The 27,617-nt window shown below is 39.6% G+C and overlaps 1 protein-coding gene across 1 annotated transcript in view; it reads right to left on the reverse strand.

Moving 5' to 3' along the window:
* LOC147337099 (protein NLRC3-like) overlaps positions 1-27,617 on the reverse strand; it is a 58,325-nt gene that overhangs the window by 21,989 nt on the left and 8,719 nt on the right. Inside the window, exons 5-7 of the mRNA XM_086286250.1 lie at positions 26,234-26,407; positions 4,041-4,214; positions 1,660-1,704 (exon numbers count right to left, since the gene is read on the reverse strand). Coding sequence (XP_086142376.1) covers positions 1,660-1,704; positions 4,041-4,214; positions 26,234-26,407 — 393 coding nt within the window. The remainder of the gene's footprint in view (positions 1-1,659; positions 1,705-4,040; positions 4,215-26,233; positions 26,408-27,617) is intronic.

Below are 27,617 nucleotides of genomic sequence, written 5' to 3' on the forward strand. Positions count from 1 at the left end.
AGTTAAACTCTGTAATCTTCACTGTGTCACAGAGTTCAGTGAGTCCCGTTATTCACAGTATCAATCAGATCATCAGAGAACAGCTGATCAGCAATCAGTGGTGCCAACAGCGCCTCCTGTGGTGAGAGGATGCAATAATGCAATGTAGCATTTTTCCACTCAACACTTGCAGTCATGGAAACTGTCTGTTGGATCTGTGTGACGTTGCTTTCTTGGTTAGAGTTCCTCACAAATGTCCAGATGATTCTTCTAATGAGGCGTCGACCATGTTTGCAGCTCTTTGGAAGAAAACGTCGCCCTTTGCCATCCTTACTTTTCTTTGACTTCTTCAAATGCAGCTGAACTCCAGCTGGTATTTTCTTGGACTTTGCAGCTGTTTCTGGTCATCAGTTCATTCCTGCAAACCTCTGAAGCTGAACAACAATGATGCTGCATTGCTGGCTGATCCCAAAAGGTTGATTCTGTTCATCTGGACGTTTTCAGAAACGTTTGCTCACTGATCAGGTGACTTCTTCAGTCTCAGCTGACTGCAGCTTTACAAGCTTACAAACAGCACATTTGCACAATGACTGAAAGCAGCAGCACCTGATATATATGATACTAATATAATACATATACATATATAATCCATACTAATGATGAAGGAACTGAGCTCACAGTCCATTGTTCATTCAGTGAACTACTCAGTTTATTTTGGGCCTCAGAAATGCTCACTCTGTTTGTACATCACTGTCAGCAATAGACTCATTCTGCTGTGTGGACAGGAACACATGTGACATCACTTCCTGTTTGTTTGTGACTGAAGAGGAAGAAGTTTACAAGGAATCATTTAGAAGAGTTTCAAACATCAACTGATTGAATCCATGAATCTGAAAACGTGTTTGTGAGTGAAAGAGACAGACATGTACAGACTGAACTATCTGTTCAACAGTCAGAGTGTTTCTGTAACAGGAGACACTCTTTACACTCCACTCAGCACAGGGACACTGAGCCACCAGGACCAGACCATAAACCCAGGATAAAGAGTTTGAGTGAATGTGGTGTTGAAGGTGTGGAGGTGGATCAGAGTGTCAGAGGAGACTCTGTAGAAGGACAGAGTGCCAGCAGGACAGTCCACATACACTGCTGCTCTGTTAGAGACAGAGGAGGAGGAGGAGGAGGAGGAGATGGATGTGTAGCTGTTATTGTGCCTGACAGACTGAGGACCATCATCAGAGCAGATCAGACTCCAGGACTGATCATTCCATCCAAACACACAGTCATCACTGAGTCCTTTCCTTCTGATGCTTCTGTAACTCACTGATATATCAACTCTTCCTCTCCACTCGACCTCCCAGTAACAGCGACCAGTCAGACCATTTCTACACAGCAGCTGAGGATGAACATCAAATCTGTCTGGATGATCAGGATATGACTGAACCTCCCACACACGTGTCACCTTCCTGTTGTTGTCAGACAGTTGGAGCTTTGTGTTCACTGTGTTTGTGTCGATTGTGAGTTGACAGGAATCTGATGGAGAGAACAAACACAATCCAGCTGCAGTTATTGATCCATCATCTGTTCATTGATTGACACTTTGATGATGACTCCTGACATGATGAAGATGGTTGAATGTGTGCTGCTTTGTTTTCATGAATCCCATTAAAAACACACTTACACTTCCTCAGACCTGGTCTCAACCATCGGACTCCAGCAGGCTCCACCCTGAAAGGAGGAGGGGGGTCAGAGCAGCACAGTCAGCATGCACACATGGACATTACATGGCTCTCACACACACACTGTTACACACTGAGCTCAAAGCTCGGCTCCACTGTTTTATTCAAAGAAATCTACATTTATTTATCAGCACATTTAAAAACAGCTTGAGCCAAAGTGCTGCACAGAGTAGAGAGAAAATAGGAAACATACACAGTAATGACTATAAAGACTGGTCAGGATTGAAAGCTACAGAGTACAAATGTGTTTCCAACCGGCTTTTAAAAATGTCCAGTGTTGGTGACGACCTGATGTGAAGGGCGACTGTTCCAGAGTTTGGCTGCAGCCATCGATAAAGCTCACCTCTGTTTTTACGTCTAGTTCTGGTCAGAAGCTGCTTATCTGCAGACCTGAGGGCTCCACTTGGATTCTTTTGTTAAAGAGAGATAAGATGGAGCCAATCCATTCACAGATTTAAAGACAACCAGATCTGGAAGTGGATTCTACCACGTACTGGTAACCAGTGGAAAAAGCTGGTGATGGGTCGTCTAGCACAGACCCACCGCTGGAACCAGACAATTGATGAGGGAGAGAACTGTGACAGCGCCGTTCCTTCACTTGACCTCAGTCGCTCTCGTCTGCTCCCTCGTAACACTGCTCTTTATTGAGCTTACATGAATATGCACAAGTTCATTATGACGTCTTACACAGGTATGAACAAAGAGTACCAGTCTGTGCATAGTGTGTGTGTGTGTGTGTGTGTGTGTCTGTGTGTCTGTGTGTGTGTGTGTGTGTGTGTGTGTCTGTGTGTCTGTGTGTGTGTCTGTGTGTGTGTGTGTGTCTGTGTGTGTGTGTGTGTGTGTGTGTGTGTGTGTCTGTGTGTGTGTCTGTGTGTCTGTGTGTGTGTGTGTGTGTCTGTGTGTGTGTGTGTCTGTGTGTGTGTCTGTGTGTGTGTGTGTGTGTGTGTGTGTGTGTCTGTGTGTGTGTGTGTGTGTGTGTGTGTGTCTGTGTGTGTGTGTGTGTGTGTCTGTGTGTGTGTGTGTGTGTGTGTGTGTGTGTGTGTGTGTGTCTGTGTGTGTGTGTGTCTGTGCGTGTGTGTGTGTCTGTGTGTGTGTGTGTGTGTGTGTGTGTGTGTCTGTGCGTGTGTGTGTCTGTGCGTGTGTGTGTCTGTGTGTGTGTGTGTGTGTCTGTGTGTGTGTGTCTGTGTGTCTGTGTGTGTGTGTCTGTGTGTGTCTGTGTGTGTCTGTGTGTGTCTGTGTGCCTGTGTGTGTGTGTGCGTGTGTGTGTGTGTGTGTGTGTGTCTGTGTGTGTGTCTGTGTGTGTGTGTCTGTGTGTGTCTGTGTGTGTGTGTGTGTCTGTGTGTGTGTGTCTGTGTGTGTGTGTCTGTGTGTCTGTGTCTATGTGTGTGTGTGTGTGTGTTCCAGATGTGACCCTGTGACCCCAAAGCTGGTGCTAAGAGTCCAGCGGTCCCCCTAAACATCATTAGACTGCTGTTATTAGCTAATGCTATTTAGCAGTAGCTGCTCACATTGTTATAATTTGATGCAAATTAGCATTATATTAGTGAGCAGTTAATACAAAGTAGGCTGCCATTAATTACTAATACTACGTTGACGTGAATTAGCATTATGCGCTACTGCTAATACTGTTTTCCCTTACTTTTTAACAATGTGAGCGGCTAATTCTAAGTACGCTGTTGTAAATAGCTAATGCTAATTTAATGTGAGTTAGCATTATCCAATAATGCTAACACTGTTTCCTCTTACTTATTAAAAATGATAGTAGCTAATACTAATACTCAGCTGTAAATGTAGAGTTTGTCATTATTTAAACTTCCATTTCCAAATGTTAGCTGCTCCTGTCTGCCTCTTTGTCACACACACAGAGACTGAAATGATTCACAGCCTTGTTTCATCCTTCTGTCAGCGTCACTGACTGTCACTGTGACTGTGGACATACAGCATGGGAAACATACACATGGCTGACACTTTATTAGGTACACAGTGACCACTATCTCAGGTATCACCTGTGACCTAATAAAGTGTATCTAAAGTTACAAAATGTTGTCTCTGTCCACATATTTATGGACCTAACTGTAAGTCTACTTTTAATGAAACTCTCAACATGACTTATCAGTTATCATTAATGTTCCTGCAAACAGACTACTTGGAGACCCCTACATAAATATCCATGTACTATCCAGCTAGACTAGTGTGTCTGTCCCTGAAAATATTCCTGCATGTGTGATTGTTCATGTCTCATCTGCAGGAAACAAACAGGAAGTGAGTGAAGGACACAGGAAATGTTTCCAGCTCTTCCTCCTCTATCAGACATTCTCTCCATACCTGAGAGTGTCCAGTCTCCAGCCTGGATCCTTCAGTCCAGCCAAGAGCAGCTTCATTCCTGAGGGACCTGGATGATTGTAGCTCAGGTCCAGCTCTCTCAGATGGGAGGGGTTGGAGCTCAGAGCGGAGGCAAGAGAAGTACAGCCTTCCTCTGTGATCAGACAGCCTGACAGACTGCAGACACACAAAACAACAATCCGTCTGTTATCCATCTCTATAGCAGCATAACTAACGGATGGTTCAGGGTCACCTGATCCAGCTCAAACTATAAGCTTTATCAAAAAGGAAAGTTTGAAGCTGATCTTCAAAGTAGAGAGGGCGTCTGTCTCCTGAACTCAAACTGGGAGCTGCTGCCACACCCAGTCCAACATAGCCAGGCTTTCTTTGCTGCTTTGATAAAACCTCAAATCCCAGTCAGAGACGATGAGCATCACCACAGTGATGATCATTTCTCTGTTAACCCAGGCTTTCTGCTTCAGGATCTGTGCAGGCTCACAGAAGAAGGAGACCTTTAAACATCATTTCACTAAATGGATGGACTGAGCTCAGCCTACAGATGAACTGGTGCCAGAGATCATAAAGAACATCAAACAGTCAAATTCAACACAACAACTTAACCTGTTATTATCTCGTTAACTCATTAATTGATTAACGTCAGCAATTATTTTAATCACAGTTTTTAAAATCATGATTATTGTGAAAGTGCTCACTGGCTCTGAATATAAAAGCCATGGGTCACAGGAGGGATGTTGATCAGTGCTGGCTTGAAATGGGCGTCATTATGCATCTCAGCCAATGGGAGCATTGAGGGTGGGCCTAATACTACTGCCGCGCTCACATGACCCGGGACAGAAAGAAAGGGGCGGGGACAGAAACATGGAGACAGGTACAGATCTTTGACATGTTCATTTTAAACTGTTCCAGGAGGCAGTGTTGATACAACTAAAGTTATCTGTTGTTGAAGAAGTCGGTCTGAGGAACGTTCTTAGGATCAACAAATGACGGCATGTATGAGCCTCAAGACGCAGCATCACAAGAAGAACACATGAGCTGTAGAAAAAGGAGAGACTACGAAAGCCACGGTGTTACAACATGAACCAGCTGTTGGTCTCTCTGGAGACTACTGGGCGTGGCTGGGTAACCATGGTTACCTGGGAGTTACAGAAACGTGCAGAACATGTGATCCATGTGTCACAGCAGTGGGACATTTGAAATACAGTCAGCACACTCAGTACAGATAGTGCATCAAATATGATGCTGCTGCCAGACGTCTGCCTTTGAACACGTCCCTGCATCGCGCACAACACCAAGGTTGCCATGGCAATCACAGCTGACAGGGACAAAGCGCACAGCTGGAAGCCTGCAGGTATATTTAACATGATGTATTTCTCAGTGTCCTGTCTGTGTGTGAGAGACAAACAGCCTCTGTATGTGTGTGTAAATACAGCATGAATATGTAGAGGACATGTTTGTGGATATAAGTAAATGAAAGCTCTGCGTCATTTGAATCTTCTTGTTTCTGTTGCAGGTCTGTGACTGAACTTCTGGGAGGAGAAACGTTGGTTTCATGCTCTGTGATTCTGTGTTTTGTCATCTCTCTCAGGTGATGGAGAGCTCAGATGATGACCCCGCCTACATGGTCAAATTCAAGTCTACATTCAGAACAGACCTGGAGACACGCAAGCAAAATGCCAACATTGTATATGTGAAAACTGCTGCTGGAGCCAGATTCAAGGAGCTCAAGTGTTTACCCAGATCTTACTGAACTCACTGCAGGAACAGAGGGTTGTTGGAGGGAAACCTGTGGAAGCAACAACATCCGAGCCACCAGAGAAGAAGTTGGCCCTGTTGGTGCTTCATCAGAGTGTGAACAGGAGGAAGACTCAGCTGAGAACAGTGTGGTGGATACAGAGCAGAGCCCACCATCAGTACAGAGGCCTGTCCATTAGAGTGCTGCTCCAACATGCAGCACATGTACTTGGCCACAGCTGCAACATCTGTACCTGTGAAAGCTTCTTCTCTGTTGCTGCTCATATTGTGCAGAAGAAGAGAGTTTCTTTATCATCAGAAAATGTCAATGAGCTTGTGAGTCTTAGCAGCTGGCTCGGTGCAGAGGAGGAAGAACATGTCAAGTCAGAGGAAGATAAATGCAGTTTGTGTTGTCAACTCAACCTGGACTGTTGAAAGAGTTTTTCTTTGTCTGGTTTCTGACTGAGATTCTCCAAAGGAAATCCAGCACAAACACACACTTCACACACTCAAAGTCCTGCACAGTAAATGAGCTGATGAGCGTTTGTGCTGCTGCCTGATAACAGAACAATAGTTCTGCTGCTTCCTGTTCTGCAAACACACATTTATAAATGTTCACTTGCTGTTGATCAAAGGTATGTTGGTGGCTCTGGACGCTGAGGGAACTTTGTAAAAAACTAGATCAAATGTTAACGTCCTGGCAGAGGCAAAGAACTTTGATTTGATATTTGATTAGATTCATGTTTCAGCTCAGACTGACAGAAATATTTGAACTGCTGCTGTGTTAAAGGGAACACTGCTGTTAGAAAGCACCTGATCTGTTTCTGCACACTGAATGTTGCACTTCTCATACTGCAGTACTATTAAAATAAGTACACAATACACTACTTTTGAACTCATGATTGAATGTTGCTGTAACAAAGACATTAATGTGATTCAAAGTGTTCATGGTTTCCCAGCACAACAAATGATTGCACAAGTGTGACTGATCCACTTTCTAATGTGTGTGTAGCCCACACTGTGTGTCACTGTGTCACAGGTGAGTCTGTGTGTCCAGGTTCTATGAGGACAACAGGATATAGTGACTGAGTCCAGCAGCTTAAAGTCTGACTCCATCCTCCATTTAAATAACTCACAGCAACAACTGAATAGCTTTGCCTTTGTGTAGCTGACACTTCATTTTAATGTCCTTCTATTCTGGTCCATCTGGTCTCAGTTTCTATAAGCACACAGGTTTCATCAGGGACTCTATGACCTCAGTGATCTTTGCTGGGCCTTAATGCTCTGAACAAAGCTGCACATCACAAGACTAAATAGAAATGAATCAGTCTTTCATTCTCACTGCTGTTTGACTTCAGCTCTCAATGTCCCACCATAACCCATGGAAAGAATTACTGTCCATCCAGGCTGCTGAACATGAAGCTGAAGAAGGTGGAGTATTGTGAGGGCTGATGGAGATGATGATGAGAATCCAGGAGCAGTGGGTGGATGGCAGCATCAGCATGAAGGATCAGTGTGAGAACACATCATCATCCACAAAGGAAACCAGTCTGAGTGTCTGACGCTCTTGTTAGAAAGACGCAGTCCCAGCAGTTAGCTTGTCTGCTAGTTAGCTGAGAGCTAACTCACTTGTACATTGAATACCAAACTGTGTAAACCAGGGGTGTCAAACATATGGCCCGTGGGCCAAATCAAGCCCTTGAGATAATTTCATATGTCAAATATTGATGAATTTTCAGGCTTGCTGATAATCAATGTGAGCACGGCTGAGGTTTTATTCTGATGAGCAAACCATGTGGCCAAACACTTTAAGAGACAGACTGGGATCATACCATTATGTGAAAGAGGACGGAAATGTCCCATAGACAGCAAGGGTAGTGGTAGAGACCAGTACACAGAGAAATGGGAGCTGTACTGAAATGCAAGCGTGTCAGGAAAGAGTGAAAAGGCAAAATGAGCAGCATCTGGCTGCATTTCAGTGATATTGGAGACCACAAAGCTGAGTGCAACATTTATACAGGAGATATACAGGAGACGCTGAGAGTAGAACCGATAAAATTAGGAGCTGGCTAAAGTGAGACCCATTTTTATTTCCACCCATTTTCCACTGTGGAGGACAAAAGGTTTCAAACTGGTCCAGGTCTTAAACCTCACGTGTTCTTCCTAATAGCAGTAAATGGATAAAAATAAGGCTTTTATGAAAACCCCGAATACAAATTGCTGCCTTTAAAAAGACTAAATGTACAGTTCAGTATTGAATCCTACATAAAATAAACTATATATAAAGTGTGTCTGAATGGCAGAGATGCAGAAATATGTGCATGTAGCACAGAGCCACGGCTCAGTGTCTGAATGAGTCTCACAGACCTGAATGTGCTGTTGAAGCCATTTATAATTATAACGTAATTCTTTACTCGTTTGATCTGCTCCTTACCACAAGCCACCAGACGTAGAAGGTTTTGGACTTTTAACTATATTTTCTGAAGTTTTACAACTTTTCTTACTGTTAAAAACCTCGTTATGGCCATTCATGCTGTACAAAGTAATTAGACATGTGTGGTATCTACAGAAACGTCAGAATCTCAGCTAAACGTTCACAAAACCATCTCAACAACCACCAAACAGCTGAAACAGCAGGTGAACAGATTACACAAAAAAGATGTAAACACAAATCCCCCTGATCATCTGTTTTTTAAACATGAAGCGTAGTTTTGGACGTTCATTTACTGCTGGTTCAGTGAATTTTGGTTGGACAGTGATGAAACCTGCAGCCTCAGAATCTGTGAGAAGTCTGCTTTCAGCACGCAACAGCATTGTTGTGTTGTGTGCTGTGGATTCACCTCTGCAAACTCATCATTGTTTTACCATCATGTTTCTACTTAGACAATAACAAAGGAAGCAGTTCCCAGGAACTACTTCCTGTCTTGTTAACATAAGAGTATGTTGCCCTTCAAAACACCTCCACTTCTCTTATTAGAGGACTGCCTTATTATTAATCTGCTAATTCTGTCAGTTGATGAAAGAAAAATGCTTGATCTCACCTGAGAGTTTCCAGTGTACAGCGTGGACTCTTCAGTCCTTCAGACAGAAGCTTCACGCCTGAATCCTTCAGGTTGATGTTACTCAGGTCCAGCTGTCTCAGATTAGAGGTCTGAGAGCTGAGACCTGAGGCCAGAGCTTCACAGCTTCTCTCTGACAGGTCACAGTGACTCAGTCTGAAAAATAACAGATAAACAATTACAAAAATAAAACACTTATGTTGAAGCGTAATGAGATACTATTATATTTAGCAATATTTCATCTTGTTTTGTCAGGAAACTGAGCACTGATGCAGAGCAACATGTGGAGAGAATCAGAGGAGAAGAAGTGAAGAGAGAACAGCAGTAAAACAACACTGAATTGTTCAGTGTGCTTTTGATATCAACAGAATGTGTCAAACTTCTTTATTTTGTATTTGTTTTAGTAGAATTGATGATTATCACTTAGATAACAACCACAGGCCAGGTCTAAATTGCACTTTGGTGACAGTTACACCCAGAAATATTTCAGAAACGTGGACAATTTGTGCTCCATTGTATTCAGTATTGAACAAACTGAGTACCGATGACCACTTAATATTTTTGTTATTCTCTTTTTATTAAACAACCTATATAAACACAAATAATCCAAAATAAACATATAATCAAGAACAGACGTAAATGATAAAAAATAAATAAATAAATAAATAAAAATAAGAAAAACAGACGGGTGTACCCTCTAGTGTGTATGTACTCGCACACACATATTCACTCACACACCCATATTCTTAAGCATACATACACATACCTACTTACTTATGTGTTCACTTGTAGTCTCATACATACTATCATATACATATAAACACATAACGATTCAGAAATGTGGCATATATAGTTACAGAGATTCAAACAAGATCGGGTCTCCTTAACCGGATGTAGTGTTTCCATTTACCCCAAATTTCACTAAATATATCAAACTGGAGTCTTTTAATGAAGGTAATTCTTTCCATTTTAAACATCCCATGTACAGTCTCATGCCAATCACCCAGTGATGGAATTTTCACACTAAGCCATTTCTTGGTAATAATTTTACGGGCAGCCAAACTCAGGATACCATACAACTGCTTAGACATTTTATCTACATTTACTGAGTATAAATATCCAAACAAAAGTTCGTCCCAATTAAAGGGAAGCTGCATACCAAAAATAATCTGCAACTCAGAGTGGATCAATACCCAAAAAATGTTGATCCTTGGGCAAGACCAGAACAGATGAAAATGTTTTACTCCTTGGGCCCCACAATTTCTCCAGCAATTAGAGTGATTAAAATAATGTTTACTTTGTGCAGGGGTAATAAAAAACCTACAGATACTCTTCCAACCGTAACATCTCCATGTATTAGAACTAGAAATTCTCCACTGAAAAGTGCACTGCTCATACCAAATGTTATCTGATATTGCTATATTTGTTTCATTTTCCCATTTTTTTTTGATGTAGGTAGTATTCCACTTCTTAACCTCTTGTATACCCTTGTACAATCTTGAAATCACCTTAAGGCCTGTGTCAGCCTGATAAGCCTTGACAAATATACTCAGAACAGGTAAAGAAAAAAGATCTGTTCTCTTAGGTATAAAATTATATAGATGATGCCTAATTTGTAAGAACCTAAAAAAGTCCGTTTTACTTAACTGGTATTGATCTTTTATTGATTGGAAGTCCCTAAGAATTCCCTTATCGTAAAACATACAATATGCCGTTAAACCTTGTCCAGAACATTTTTTATATCTTACCTCTAATTCATTAGGTAAAAAATCACTGTCAAAAGCGCACCATCTTAAAATCCTAACCTCTTCAATCCAATCATTCTTATTAAGAAATTGTAACCAGAGTTTTAAAGGTAGGTTAATCCATTGGTTTCCTTGATGAATTTGTTTTTTAATAAGTGTCACATCCCCTAGAATTGCCTGAATTGGAGAATCTTTTAAGGTCACTGTTTCTAGTTCTTTCCATCTCGCTTGATAATCTACATTACACCAACACACTAATGTCCTCAATTGAGCAGAGATATAATAGTCTTTCAAACATGGGAACCCCAACCCTCCTTTGTCTTTAGCCAACTGAATAGTTTGGTACTTAATCCGTGGTTTTTTCCCCTGCCATATAAACCTAGAGATTATTTTGTCCCATTCCCGAAATTGTTTGTCAGTTATTTCTACAGGGAGTGTTTGGAATAGGTAGAGCATCCTGGGCAAGATATTCATTTTAACTGTATCTATACGTGATTCAAAATTTAAAAATGGTAATAAATTCCATCTTTTAATATCCTCATTTATTTTATAACTTAAAGGATTAAAGTTTGCATTGTATATCTTAGACAGATCTTTAGTAATATTTACTCCAAGATACTTCATCTGCTCCGTTTCCCATTTCAAATTGGCTTTAGCCTTAATTTCATAATTGGGCTCATAGTTAAAAGTTAATATCTGAGTCTTCGATATATTTAGTTTATAACCTGATATTGAACTAAAGATCTCCAGAAGTGACAATAGCTTGGGGAAAGTAGTGTTTGGATTTGTCAAATAAATCAAAATATCGTCAGCAAACAAGGAAATCTTATGCTCTCGACCCCTAATCTTGACTCCAGTAATAGTATTGCTTTGTATTACACTTTGACTCAGGGCCTCTATGAAGAGAGCAAAGAGTGAGGGGCTTAGAGGACAACCCTGACGTGTCCCTCTCTGTAGGTTAAAAACATTTGAAAGCGCCCCGTTAACTTTGATTCTTGCCTTTGGTGATTTATATAATGCTTGTATAATCCTGATAAACGATTGATGGAATCCGAATTTATCCATGACTTTGTATAAAAATTCCCAATTAACCCGATCGAAGGCCTTTTCTGCATCTAAGCTCATAAGGACCATCTGAATTTTATTTTTCCTAACATAATCAATAACGTGTAGTGTTCGGCGAACATTATCTTGCGTTTGTCTCTGCTTAATAAAACCAGTCTGATCCAAACTAATTATCTGAACAAGAATATTTTCAATTCTTTTGGCAAGAATGTATGTAAATATCTTAAAGTCCTGGTTAAGAACACTAATGGGGCGGTAATTTCCACAGTCAAGCCTGTCCTTTCCTTCTTTAGCTATTATAGAGATAGAAGCCTCATTCCAAGATGGGGGAATTACTCCCGTCTTTAAAATATAGTTGAATGATGTTCTCATCAAAGGAATCAGTACCTCTTTCATTTCTTTATACCAGTCTGATGGGAATCCATCTGGGCCTGGGCATTTATTCGGTTTCAATTTTGTAATAGCTTTTTTAATTTCCAATTCAGATATGTCCTTGATTAGGGTTATATTCTGTTTTTCATTCAACTTTGGTAAGTCGAATGAATCTAAAAAAGATATCATACCTTTAATATCCACTCTAGGTTGTGTATATAGTTCTTTGTAGAATTTTAGGAAGGCTGACTGTATATCTTCAAGTTTATACACAATGTTATTTGTTTGAGGGTCCTTTATTTTATATATTGTATTTTCTAATTGTTGTTTTTTTAATTTATAAGCCAGTAATTTAGCAGATTTGCCTCCTACCTCATAGTATCTTTGTTTTAAAAAAACCATATTTTTTTGTATTTCACTTGAAAAAATTTCATCGATTTCGTTTTTCTTCTTTTGTATTTCTAATTGTAAGTTTGTAACTGCGCTTATTTTATGGGCATCTTCAAGATATTGTAGTTGTGTCTGGAGTTTTCTTAAATGCTCATTTCTCTTATTTTTTAAATTAGCGCTGTAACCTATGAGTTTTCCTCTTATCACTGCTTTTAGGGCGTCCCATAGAATACTTGGGGAAACTTCTTCATTATTATTTTCCGCTATATAATCTATTATATCTTGACTAATTTGTTCTTTCATCGTGCTTAGAATACTTGTATTTAATCTCCAGGATGTAACTCTTCTTTCGTATCCAAGCACTACTTCCAGGTACAATGGGGCATGGTCTGATAAATCCATCACTCCTATCCTGCAATTGATCACCCTGCTAAAATCTTTTTGGTACATAAAAAAATAATCCAATCTAGAATAAAATGAATGAGGGTGAGAAAAAAAAGGTATAATCCTTCTTGTTGGGGTTTAGTTCTCTCCATACATCTATGAGCCCTACGTCCTTTAAGATTAATTTGATGTTTTTGGTTGTTTTATTCAATCCCGGAGCGTGTGGGTTTGATGAGTCCAAGGACGGGTTGAGGCGAACATTCCAATCTCCTCCCAAAATCAGAGTACCTTGTGCCTCTCCAACAATCAATTCAAAAACCTTTTTGAAAAATTTTATCTCTGATCCTGGGGGAGCATACATTTATAAGAGTAATCAGTATACCCTCCAGGTACCCTTTGACTAACACAAACCTCCCCTCCTTATCACTGATTTCTTGGATACATTCAAAATTTAACCTACTAGAGATTAGAATTACCACACCCCTTTTAGAGCTCTGAGGGCAGGAAGAGGAATACTGATTAAATTTCCATTTCTTTAATTTATCATGTTCGAGCTTCGATAAGTGAGATTCCTGTATAAAGGCAACTTCTATTTGTTCTCTTTTTATTTTTGACATAATTTTACTTCTTTTAATATGGCTCCCCAGACCATTTACATTAAATGACACTATTTTAGTTACCTTACAGGGCATTGATGTACGACCTTATATAATTCCAATCTCTGTACATAGCCAAGGATCGAAAGGTACTCCCCCAAAACAGAAAAAAAAGAGAAAAAAGAAAAGAAGAAAAAAAAAAAAAAAACCCCCAAAAAAAAAAACATTATACAACGAAAACATATAATCATGTTGACTTCCAAAAACATAATCGCTATATTAGCTATATTTGGTGAGGGAAAAACTCTTCTGTCCACTTGTGGAAGAGTGCCCTCTCCGGCACACAGGCCGAAAGCCCAGTGGTCTGTAGGGTCCAACTTATTGTGCAAATAAATGACCCGACTTTAATGTAATTTTATATGCCCTCTTTATAAGATTAACTAATTATATAACAAAACAAGTAAATCGAAATAAAATTCATATTCTCAGTTCATCTTAGGTCTCAATATTCTTGAGTTTACCTCTAGTATAGTGCTCCGTCACACACTTGCTGTTTATCCACTGTCATCTTGGTGCCTAAATATCTGAAGGCGTTCCTTGAAACCCAGCTTTGGAGTCGAGTTTCCACCTTTCTTCTTCGTACTTGTTTGCCAAGTGTGCTGTTTTATTTGATCCAAGAATGAGTCTCTGTCTTTCACAACTTCTACCGATAATCCCCTCTTCACCATATCGGTAGTCGCTTCGTGCGCCGTGTTGTATGTCACAATTCCCTCTCTGTAGAACACCCTTAGCTTGGCCGGGAAAGGCGTCTGGAAGCGAATATTGTTCTCTTTAAGCACCTTCTTCACTGTCGCATATTCCTTTCTTCTTCTTTGTATCTCCGGGGCATAGTCATTGTCCACATATATCCTAGAATCCATAAAGTTGAAGCCCTTAGCCTGCCAGGCCTTCTTAATATTTTTGATATTTTATTTGAGTTGTTCCACCTGATTTGTGTTAACTAGAATAAACATTTAAAAGCTAAAGCTATGATCACATATGTACTTACAGAGCTTTGTTGGAGGCTTTGACCACTGGCAGCAGCCTCAGAAGAGCCTTTTTAAAGGCTCATGTTCTCACTTAGATCATTTATTTCTACTTACATTTCATTCTGGGAAAAATGGGGATTACTTTGAAAATGGGAACTATTTTCCCCAAAAATCAGCCCTGGATTAGTAAATCACTCCAACATGTTCTCAGGCAGAAGAAGCTGTCTTGTTATGAGGGAGAGAAGAAAAGCAGCTAAAATCAGGTGTAAAAGTAAAGCAGAGGATGAGCTGAATAAAGGACACTCAAGGCTGGCTTGGAAAGGAATGAAGTCCATGGTGGGGATGCAGAACAAGGAGCAAAGATGAATGTGATGCTGAATCAGCAGAAGACTTGGACTCATTTGATTCCAGCTTTTTTTTTTTTTATTGACATTTTAGAATCACTATACAATACCATCAACTTCAGCTATCTTTCAGTACATATATTTTTTTCTTTTTTTCTATATTTAAACAACTAAAATATCCATACAATAAGAATGAAAGAAGAAGAAGAAAAGAAAAAGAAGCAAAACAGGAAACAACAAACAACATAAATAAAAAATACATAAAGAAAAAGGAAAGAAAAATAAATAATATAGGGAGTGTGTTTTTGTTTCCATTAATGTAACTAATTTTTCCTCTAGTCTTCTGGTAGTTAACAAAGTCAAAATGCAAAAGCAAAAACTGGCCTGCGTTTTCTAATGTAGTCCATCCATTTCTTCCATCGTGATACAAACAGGTCCCTCTTGTAGTTCACATCTGCTGTCATTTTCTCCATTCTGTAAATGTCCAGTGTGATGTTCATCCACGTGTTCATAGCTGGGCTCTCTGAAGAAAGCCATTTTTTTGTGATGGCTTTTTTGCCTGCTGCCAGTAAAATATTAAACAAGTATTTATCGTTCTTTGTCCATCCTTCTGGCATAAGTCCAAAACGTAGAGTTTTACTTTCCAAAGGTAAATATCTTCCAAATGTCTCTTGTATTGCTGCATGTATTCCCTTCCAATAAGTTTTAATAACATGACAGTCCCAGAAAATATGATAGTGATTTGCATTTGTATTTCCACAATTTCTCCAGCAAGCGGGAGGGTTACCTTCATAGTGAGATTTTTGGTGTAATAAAATATCTTATCAGGCATTTCCACCCAAATTCCCGCCAGCTCTGTGAGCTGCTACATTTCCATTGATATGCCCATATTGTTGTCCATTCTTCCTCCTTTATCTCTATTCCTCCCTCCATTTCCCATTTTGTTTTGATATACAAGGTTGAGTGTAATTTCATATTTGTTAATCCTTTATAGAGGTCACCTATAATACCTCTATTTTTATTTGAACTGCCCTTTTAAATACGTCTAGCAGCTGTTTACTCAATTCAGCCTTAGCTTTTATCGTGTTATTGACAAAATGCCTCATCTGTAGACATCTATAAAAATCCTGTGTTTCTAATGAATATTTATCTTTCATTTTATCAAAACTAATTAGTCTGCCTTCCTCCATTACCATACATAAAGCTGTTAATCCTTTATATGTCCAATCTTTGAATCTGGTGTCCAATTTATTTGGAGCAAAATGTGTGCCATATGCACACCACTTAAGAACTGCTATATCCTCTTCTAGTTTATATTCTTTTATTACTGTTTCCCAAATTTTAAAAGTCAACTTGATCCATGGATTTTCAATAGTTTTTATTAAATTTTGCAAGCTTCTGTCTGCTATAATAGCTTATATGGGGATGGAGGTCAGACTCTCCTCAATAACTTTCCATTGAGCGTCATATGAAGGATTACATCAGCATATCATAGGCCTTAATTGTGCTGCCCAATAATATTCCCTAAGAGAAGGTAAGCCCCACCCCCTTTTCCTTTGTTAAGTTGTAGGGTTTTAAATCTAATTCGCGGCCGTTTTCCTTGCAAAAATTTATCCCATTCATTAAACTGTTTCTGGTTAATTTCTATTGGTAATGTTTGAAATAAATATAATAATTTAGGAAGAATATTAATTTTAATTGAGTCTATTCTCGAATATAAACTTAAATATGGAATTAGATTCCATCTCGCTATATGTTCCTTAATTTTTTTCTGTATTGGTAAATAATTTCGTTCTAATAGTTCTGTAAGATCCTTAGGTATTATGACTCCTAGATATTTAAAGTACTCTGTTTGCCATGCTAATTGATACTTATTTTTAATTTCTTCTGATGGAATATAGTTGTACTTAAGCAATTGTGTTTTACTCATATTAACCCTATATCCAGATAGTCGACCAAAGTATTCAAATGATTGCATTAATTTAGGTAAAGAGTTTGATGGTTGACCCAAAAATATTAAAATATCATCTGCATAGCAGGCTAATTTATGCTCCTTTTCATGGATATTAATACCTTCTACTTCTTTATTTTGTCTTATATATTGAGCCAATGGTTCCAGATATAACGCAAATAATAATGGTGAGCACGCACAGCCCTGCCTTGTTCCTCTTTGCAGCTTAATACTATTTGATAGGTAGCCATTAATTTTAATCCTTGCCGTAGGGTTATCATAAAGTGCCTGTATTGTCTTAATTATATATTCGTGAAAGCCAAATGTATGCAAGACTCGGTAAAGAAAGTTCCAATTAACTGAATCGAATGATTTTTCTGCATCGATACTGATTACCATTGCTTCTATTTTATTCTTTTGAATATGATTAATAATTTGTAACGTCCGTCGTACATTATCTTGTATTTGGCGCTCTCGAATAAAACCTGTTTGATCATTATGAATTAGATTAGGTAAGAACTTTTCTAATCGTCGAGCCATGATAGATGTAAACAGCTTGTAATCTGTATTAAGAACAGATATTGGTCTATATGACGCACATTCTAATTTATCCTTGTTTTCTTTTGGGATGGCAGAGATAATTGCTTCTTTCCAGCTAGAAGGTACTTGAGCCTTCTTTAGGATCCAATTCATTGTTAGAAGCATCACTGGTATTAATTCTTCTTTTAGCTCCTTGTACCATTCTGCCGTATATCCATCTGATCCTGGAGATTTATTTATTTTAACTTTACTTATTGCTATTCTTAGTTCCTTTTCTGTTATATCTTCAATCAAAGTTTTATTCTGTTCTTCATTCAGTACTGGTAAATCAAGAGAATCTAAAAAACTGTTAATTTCAACTATACTACTCTCTGTGTTATTAGCATACAGAGTCTTATAAAATGTTTCAAATGCACTCTGAACTTCTATTGGTTTATTTTTTTATTAGTTTTGTCACTGGATGTTTAATTTTGTGAACTGTAATACCTGCTATTTTCTTTTTTAGTTTCCAGGCTAATACATTCTTTGCTTTTGATCCTCCCTCAAAATGCCTTTGTTTAAGAAACATTAATTTTTTTTTTATTTCATATGTGGTCAAATCATTTATTTCATTTCTTGCTTTCCTAATTTCCTCCAATATATCCTGAGATGTTTTTCTTTCATGCCTTTTCTCTAATTCTTATTTTGTAGCTCTTCTAATTTCTTATTTCTCATCTTTTTCTTATAAGAGGATATTGCTATAATTTTCCCTCTCAGGACAGCTTTTAAGGCATCCCACAGTATAGGACGAGACACCTCACCATTGTCATTAGTTTCCATATAGAAGTGAATCTCTTTCTTAATTTGTCCTTTAAAGTGAGGATCATTCAGTAAGCTTGAATTTAATTTCCAATTATTGAGTTTTGGTTGCACGTTTAAATCAACAGACAGGTATACTGGTGCATGATCGCTTAACTCTATTGTTCCAATTGCACAAGTGCTTATTTTATCTTTATTTTTCCCAAAAGTTATGAAATAATCTATTCTTGTGTATAACGAGTGCGGTGAGGAAAAATAAGTATAATCCCTTTGGTAGGGATGCAAGTCTCTCCATATATCAATTAGTCCCACCTCCTTCATCAATGTATTTATATTCTTAATTAATGTTTTAGTATTCTGTGCTTTTCTATTGGAAATATCTAGCTTTGGTTGTAGATGTATAATTAAATCTCCTCCGCAAATTAGGAAACCTACTGTCTCTGTTACCATCACATCTATAATTGTCTTAAAGAAATAAATATCGCTTCCAGGGGGTGCATATATATTTAACAACGTGACTGGGTTCCCCTCAATGTTTCCCCTTACCAAAATATAACGTCCCTCTTTATCACTTATCTCAGATATTTTTTCAAAGAGTAATTTGCTTGATAACAGGATAGCCACTCCTCTCCTTCGTCCAGTTTTATAGGAAGAGGAGAAACTGTTGTATAACCCATTCTTTTCAGTTTTTCATGCTCCTTACAGTCTAGATGGGTTTCCTGTAGATACACTATTTGTACTTGTTCTTTCTTCATTTTAGTTAAAATTTTATTACGTTTAATTGGATTCGACAGGCCATTTACATTATATGATATGATTTTTACCTTATCTTTAAGCATACCCTTACTATTTGAATATTATTAATGTGACAACGACATGTACCATCAGACCACTCCCTAAACATACATAAGCAAACATTAATATTAACATTAAAGCTGTATAAAACAACAGCTACAGAAATAAGCTTTATTTGGTCAAAGAAAAAAAAAAAAAAGACTTCCAACTGTGGGGTCCCCGATATGACCCTAAGTAAGCCCCGATAAAAGAGGGGGCTTCGAGGGGGGCCTCTCTCACCTCTATGTGAGACAGGGCCTTCCTTAGCCAGCAGGCCAATGTCCATTCTACTAATAGCATAGGTAGCACGTCCGCCTATTTTCAATTTCTGCATTGCCACTTCAGTATATTATTTCGAGATAAGAAGTCTTTACCAGTGTATATGGCTATAGCTTGATTCCAGCTTTGATATCATTGATTTCAATGAAGAGCTTTGTGATTGTAGCAAAGGGCTGGTAGCTCTGAGAGTCCCACTGATGAGGCGTTTGTGAAGGTTCGCAGTTATCTAAAGAGCTTAGAAAAAAAGGCATCTGGACTTCTTTAAGTTTCTTGAAGACGTTTCGCCTTTCACCTCTCATCCAAGAAGCTTCTTTATTTCTAGGGTCAAATGGTGGAGAGTCCCAGATTAGCCTGTGTACAAACAGACTTCAGCCATATGAGAGTGAGTGTGAGTGAATGAGAGCACACACAGGACACTCTGATCTCTGAATGTGTGTGACGCAGTGAAAAAGAGGATTGTACTGGATATACTGTGACTGACAAACAGAGTTTAAAGAGAAAGGTGTTTGGATTAAAATGGATTATGCTAAAGTGAACGTGCTAATGAAATCTGAACTGAATGAAATGTGAAGTGAAGATAATTCAGATGTAAAAGAGAGAAACTGATAATAAGGTGGGGCTGAAGATCAGTGAAGGGCATGTAAACACCTGATTGGTTGAGTAGATATCAGATCGACAGTTTCACAGTTTTCCCTGTGGATTATAACTTTAAGAAGATGTGACATTCATCAAGGAATCATGCTCTCCGGATTATTTCCATGAACACTGAGCTGGATCACATCTACAGTGCTGGAAGTGCCCGTCTCACCACCAACCTCTCTGTGCACATTCACTTTTCAACCCTTTGTGAGACACTAAAGGTGTAAATCTGAGTATTAATCTGTGTTAGTGCGAACACCTCTAATAGGTTGGTTTAGTCTTTCCAAGTCATGTCTTCCCTTAGATCTGCGGTCCAGGCTCCTAAAATCATCCTAGTTTTACAAGCACTACAATCTAGAGGAGAGCTGCACTAACAGGTGTGACTGATGAGATCTGACCTGCAAGGATACTCATGTTTATGTGTGTCAGGACAAGCAGGGAAGACCTGGACATCAACTCTGTCAGGCTGCCTGAGTCCTCTCACCCACATCAGCTCAGAACTCTGCATTATCTACTGAGTCAGACTCAGAGGATCAGGGATCAGAAGTTCTACAAAGAGTAGAACCAGACTTCCTGTATAGAGGTGTGTGGGCCTACTGATCCACAGTGTCAGCACAACTTTCACATCATATTCATCTCAGCACTAGTAAAACATGTGACTGACCTCAGAGTTTCAAATCGACATCGTGGATTCTCCAGAAGAACACACAGTTGCTTCACTCCTGAATCCTGCAGGTTGTTGTAGGTTCCATTCAGGTCCAGCACTCTGGGATACGAGGGGTTGGACTTCAGCGCTGCTGCCAGATAATCACAGCTGATCTCTGACAAATCACAGTCCCACAATCTGTATAAAGAATGAAAGATGTAAGTTTATTAGACAAAGTGTGAGCTTGAAATCATTCAGTGTTTCATCATCTGTTCAGAGCTGAAGAAGGTTCAGAATGTAGAAGTTTAGAAAGTGGAAACTCCAAACAGCTGAAGCCAACAGGAAGCAGCTTCAAACAAACAAGAGAAAAAAATGAATTTTTCACATTGAAGTCGTACATTTATCATAAAGTTGTCAAGTTTTGCCGTGTGAAATAAAAAAAACTGAACAGGAATCCTCAGAGTTGAACCCTCTGCACCGAGGTTCAGGTTCCTCTTCAGGTCCCAAAGTGCAGAACAACAAGGTTTCAAACAGCTTCGTTCCAGCAGCATCAGCCACAGAAATGCAGAGATAATTCTTTGGATCTCTTGGTTGTGTTGTATGATGCTGTGTTTGCATATCTGGTGTCTGTGTTGCTTTGTGAGGACGGATCATTTACTGCAGCTCCAGATAAACAGAGCTGGACCTGAACCTGGTAGCTTCACTTAGAAGACACTTGTGACGGGAACGTCAGGTCAAAAAAGTGCCCCTCCGACAGCCAAACCCATCTGTTCTCTGATTGGATAGTTACATTTGTGATTGACATGACATTGACCAATCAGATGAAAGGAAGAAAAATAGGGTCAAAATTCGTACTTGTAACTAGCAGGGTTTTTTTTGGCTAAGTCCACACACAAATCTTTTTTTACACACACACACAAATTTTTTTCACGCACACACAAATCTTTTTTACACACACACAAATTTTATTCACGCACACACAAATTCTTTTTACACATACAAATCCTGATTTACAAGTACAAAATATTTATGACCACATTTTGAGCCCATACAAATGTTCTGCAGACGAGTCCATGCGCTCACAACAAAGCTCAGTGTGGACGACGCTGTGCACGCTCCAATGCTGATTGGTTAGAAAGTGGGCGGGAACAGGGAAGAGAGCGACAGCAGTGTTCAGCACAAACACGAAGGATCAAAGAAGAAGAACATGACAAGCTCAGATGGAGGCTGCAGTGGACACTTTTCATTGTTTTAACATTCGCTTTCACTTCAGCTTCACCAACAACAGCACAAGCAGAGCAGCCCACTGACTGCGTGGCCGTGACGGCGCCCCCTGGTGACTGTAAACCACTACAACATGTAGACGGCCGTCTGCTGCTCATTTCTTTGCCACCATCACAGGAGCTCTTTATCATGTTCTACACTCTCATTGGTTCTTTGTGTGCTTGTTTTTTACAACAGTAGTCATTGTGATTGTTCAAAGAAGACCGTCAGCTTTGACTAAATGTAGCTCCTACAGCAGTGATTGGAATAACTACTGAAGCTAATCCAGTATCAAAGCTCAGGAATCAGCAGCTCCCACCTCGTTTTCTTTGAACAATTATTTTTAGCTGCTGTGTTTTTGTGTTTCTGCGGACCTCAGACATCCTGCTGCTCTGGAGAACTGAAGCTCTAAAGGCTTCAGCCTTTATCTCCAAGAAACAAAGCTGATCATGGAGACCCAGCAGGTCAGCTGATCTGTGGACAGCACCAGCATCTTTAAGTAAGTCTGAGAGGTGAGCAGTCTTTGGAAGCCTTTACTGTCTGATAGTCTCAGAGCAGGATTTGGATCATTATTTGGCTTTTCTTCTATTATTATGTTTAGTTTCTGCTTCACAGATATTCTCTGAGATGTTCTCTGAAATGTTTCCCACTGTTGGACAAACTTTCACAGTTTCTTCATAAAGGAGATCTCCTGTGCAGTCCATCTGTGATAATATGTTAAACACTGAATTATGATTCATATCTGAATGTACTGACTGTTAATTATTGATGAGAACATAATCAGTAAATATAAATATGTTTGAGTTTGGCTTTGATGAATCAGAATAAAAGTAATAAAATAATGATTTTAGAGACAGGCCTAACTCAGGCAGGCTGACAGCCTGTGTACAAACAGACTTCAGCCATATGAGAGTGAGTGTGAGTGAATGAGAGCACACATAGGACACTCTGATCTCTGAATGTGTGTGACGCAGTGAAAAAGAGGATTGTACTGGATATACTGTGACTGACAAACAGAGTTTAAAGAGAAAGGTGTTTGGATTAAAATGGATTATGCTAAAGTGAACGTGCTAATGAAATCTGAACTGACTGAAATGTGAAGTGAAGATAATTCAGATGTAAAAGACAGAGAAACTGATAATAAGGTGGGGCTGGAGATCAGTGAAGGGCATGTAAACACCTGATTGGTTGAGTAGATATCAGATCGACAGTTTCACAGTTTTCCCTGTGGATTATAACTTTAAGAAGATGTGACATTCATCAAGGAATCCTGCTCTCCGGATTATTTCCATGAACACTGAGCTGGATCACATCTACAGTGCTGGAAGTGCCCGTCTCACCACCAACCTCTCTGTGCACATTCACTTTTCAACCCTTTGTGAGACACTAAAGGTGTAAATCTGAGTATTAATCTGTGTTAGTGCAAACACCTCTAATAGGTTGGTTTAGTCTTTCCAAGTCATATCTTCCCTTAGATCTGCGGTCCAGGCTCCTAAAATCATCCTAGTTTAACAAGCACTACAATCTAGAGGAGAACTGCACTAACAGGTGTGACTGATGAGATCTGACCTGCAAGGATACTCATGTTTATGTATATCAGGACAAGCAGGGAAGACCAGGGGCCCGGTCTTCGTACGTCGCTTACTACATCCAAGACCAAACCATCGCGCTAACCGTGAGCTCGCTAATCCGGTTCCCCGAACACACCTGTTGTTGACGATTAGTACAGCTGGACGCAGTAATGTGACATCACTGGGTGTCGTAAAAAGGGCTACGCATCGATAGTAGAAACATTGATCGGCAACCCGCTGATTGGTCGGCGAAAATGTCGAAGGGGCGCGCTCGGTATTTTCCGGCAGCAGAGCAAGAACTCTTGAGTGAGGGATTTCAGGAGTTTCAGAGTTTAATTAAAACGCAAGGGAAAGAGACCCTGAAATAATCTGTTTGTTTGTTCATAACAGCAACCAAGAAAAGGGCAGAGCAAAAAAAAAGACAGGTGGTGGTCCTGCACCCCCTCGTCAACAAGTTGGTTAAGTGAATAATACCCTCACGGGAATATCGATATCTCTCAATGAGCACACTGTCGCGCTGAGCTAAAGGATCCTGTCTATCCCGCAATATACGCTGAATTCTGAGGACTCTCCTTATCAATCTTGCACCTTCCGCAATGGGCTGCTCGCGTAAACGGACAGGACATGGCTGCGACAGACTTCCCAAATCCACCTTCGCTTTTATAGCCGTGGTCTCTCATCTTGATTACACGAAGTAATTTACAATTACTACTCTGAAATATGAATTACATCTGCAATAATCACATACATGTAATAGAATGTTAATAGTACATTTCCCTTTTTTAGGGAATGACCTGTATGTATCTGTGTGACATCAATAAAAGGATCAAGTGCTGCATTATCTTTGGTTACATTGATGTTATTTATTAATGGTGAAACAGTGGTGGAATATCGCTGTTGCTTTCGTATAAATGAAGTGGACATACCTGCGTGGCCGCGATCTAATCCTGTTTACATAAAGTAAACCTGCTCCCGAGCAGGTTTACGCTTACGGCTCTGTTGCTATGACAGCAAGTCCCGGATGAGCTTCGGGGAACCGAACGATCCAAGATCACGCGAAGTTAGCTGGATTTGATTGTTGACAATTTCGCGTGATCTTGGATCGTTCGGTTCCCCGAAGCTCATCCGGGACTTGCAGGTATGTTTTTCAGCTGGAACATTTTAGTTGTTCCTTTTTCAATACATACATAATTATATTTACAGTAAGTCTTATCATTCCCCTTTTCCCTGCCAGTCACCGCCAATGTTCCCTCTAATGTTTCATGTGTCTGAGCGAACACACAAACTCCCTGAGCGTCCCTTGGACCTCTGTGAGCAACAGCAGACGTGTGCACTGTGGTCACGCCAGCATCTTATCCATCCAAGTTACACGGTTTATTAAAGTAATCAAATTACAGCATTTACATTTATGTTAGACTACTTTTAATTAACTAATTCTTATTCTCATGTATATCTCATGCACATATCTTTCTACGTAGCACTTTTAATTCTTATTCTTACTTCATGTCTATTTAAGCGCAATTTATGACACTATGTTTGCACTGAAGCACCGCAGCAATTTCCTAATGTTGTAAACCTGCTCAACATTTGGCAATAAACCCCTTTCTGATTCTGATTCTGATTCTTTAGCCCACTTACAATGAAAATTAAAAACAACCTTGTTCATGACCTGTAGCATGTTAACACTATTGGAAGTAAAAATAACTTGAACTCCAATTTTGAAAACACAACTTTATTTTTTCTATTTTTATAAAGCTCTGACTTGTATTATGAGTCTGTGGTCTGGGAGAGAGTCTGTAACTCTGTCTGCAAAATACAGGATATAATGACCAATGTTGGGCAATTAATTATATAGTTACTTCTTCAAAAAAGTTACTGAGTTTTGCAAACAACAAAGTTTGTTGCAATAAATACTGAATACTATCGTTGTTATAAACAACAATACTATTCAGGAAGAAAACCAAACATTGCAGATATTTTATCATAGCTCAGGTTTTACGCGGCCGATCAACACAATTTAAAAACTGGTATAAAGTCCACACTTTGTCCGTCAACATGCAGCTACCAACCCAAATGGTGAGGTGGTGGTTAGTTATTACTGTCGTTTATGATCCCCTACATTGTCCTACATTTAAATATATTATCCAGCTACAATAGTGTTTGTGTTCCTAAAAGGATTTCATGAATGTGTTATTGTTCATGTCACATCTGTATGAAACAAAGAGGAAGTGAGGTTTATCCTTCATGATCACAAACTGTTCCAGCATGTAAACCTGAGATCTGTGTGGAGCAGCTGACCTGTACGATGTGCTCAACACAAAGATTATTTACCATCAGTTACTGTGTGACTGAACCACGTGGGTGTATGAAACATCGCTTTCAGTTTTAATAGCACATGGCAACATTCAGACGTGAATCTATACAGTAACACTTTGATTTGTTACAGTGAGGAGACTGATGAAGGGAACGATGAGGGGAAACTGTAACAGCAGCAACAGAAACCAGGAGACAAAGCTGAGGTCTGGGTTCCTCTATGCTACACACAGCCTCCTGCTCCTGGACTTTAGAAAACACATAAATGTCTCCAAGTACACTTACTTCAGAAACTCTATCAAACTAATTACAAGTTTACTTCAGCTTTAAATTACTCACAACATCAGCACACATGAGTAAACAAAGTAACTCACAGCTACTGTTCAAGTTTAGTCATCTCTAATACAAATATACCTCATTATTATGAATCTCACAGCTACCTGCTCATTGAACTGAACAATAATTCTGTTTGACCATTAAAACAAAATATGTGACTGTAAAAAATGTTCAGACAGTAATTAAGAATCTCCTAAGCAATCCAAAGATAAAGAAAAGTTCACCTGCCAATTCTATAAAGCTTGGTTGTTTATACAATAATATCCTTTAATGATATGTTTGGATCCTGACCTGAGAGTTTCCAGTGTACAATGTGGACTCTGCAGTGCAGCAGACAGAAGCTTCACTCCTGAATCCCGCAGGTCATTGTTACTCAGGTCCAGCTCTTTCAGACTAGAGGACTGGGAGTTGAGAACTGAGGACAGAGCATCACAGCTTCTCTCTGAGAGGTTACAGCCACTCAGTCTGGAAGAAAACAAACAAACAAACAATTAAATCAGTCAAATGAAACATTTTTAATGCCAGCATGCAATACAATTATTGGTTAACTAAATAGCCTCATTAAAACACAACTCTTCTTCTATAGCAGCACTTACTCCTTGTAAGCTCCACCTGATCCACCTTCTGAGTCACAAGACATGAAAACAAACTGTAAATCTAGTAGAAACATGATTGGAAATCTTCTCAGATCCATTTGTATATTTAGAGCCTGATCCTGAAATATAGCAGCACGGACATTCACAGCAGCAAAGGGTTCTTGCTGATCTGAGCTGGCTTGGCCCTGGCTTATTGAAGATTAAAGAAAGCGGAACCAGCTGTTCAAACCCCCACAAGGCTGCCCGCTGTGACTGAAACAATGGGACGGGTCGTGACTTCTCAAAATGGGCTCATTGAACGCAGCACGGATAAGATCTTGAAGAAGCTCATGGTGGTCGTGAGTTTTCAGACTTTGCTCTTTGAGCACAAAACCGATAACCTCTGGGAGAAGCTCGTGGCTCTCCAACGGGAGATTGAGAGACGAGTGACGGACTGTTAGATCAGCTGTGAAATTGACATGCAGTTGTTCGCACCAAAGAAAGCTACCATCATCTCATGCGGCTAACATACCAGCGCCAGCTGTGGTCTCAAGGCTGGAGCTGAACAAATCTCACCCTGATAACAGACGGTGTTTAGACTTTCCTTCCCATCCTAAGCATGCTTATCCCCTCCCGGTGCAGACGGTGGGTCGAGGGGACCAGCGCAAATGCTGCAGGCCCGGGTGCGCTGTCTACACCGGCTGTCTCTCACCTTTTACCCATCCCTGTTGCTTGTCATGTGTTTCTATGGCGCATTAAGAGTTTTCATGTGCTCTGCGCTAAGGTCATTTTTTTTGTCTGTTCTCAAACTGATCTCCCTGTTGGAGCTCAGTCTGGGAGGAGTTCTTTTTTCTCCTCATCTTTCCTGATGTTGTGATGTTGTGCATTTTCTGCTGTTCGGTTCCGGGTCGCTGCTCTAGCGGCCGACCGGCCAGCTACCTAGCCTGACCTGTCTCCCCAATGTGATGTTTGTGTATTGTATGTACGGTTGGAAAGCTCAGTATCCTAATTGCCCCTTGAAAATAAATACAGTGTTCTGAATCTGAATCTGAAAAGATTACAGAAGACGACTCTGTTCAGTAAATATTACGCTCATGCTG

Source organism: Aulonocara sp. 'chitande type north' Nkhata Bay, linkage group LG3, assembly GCF_057382095.1.
Source record: "Aulonocara sp. 'chitande type north' Nkhata Bay isolate Kocher_YH1m ecotype deep benthic linkage group LG3, A_spYH_male_GT1.1, whole genome shotgun sequence".
Lineage (NCBI taxonomy): Eukaryota > Metazoa > Chordata > Actinopteri > Cichliformes > Cichlidae > Aulonocara > Aulonocara sp. 'chitande type north' Nkhata Bay.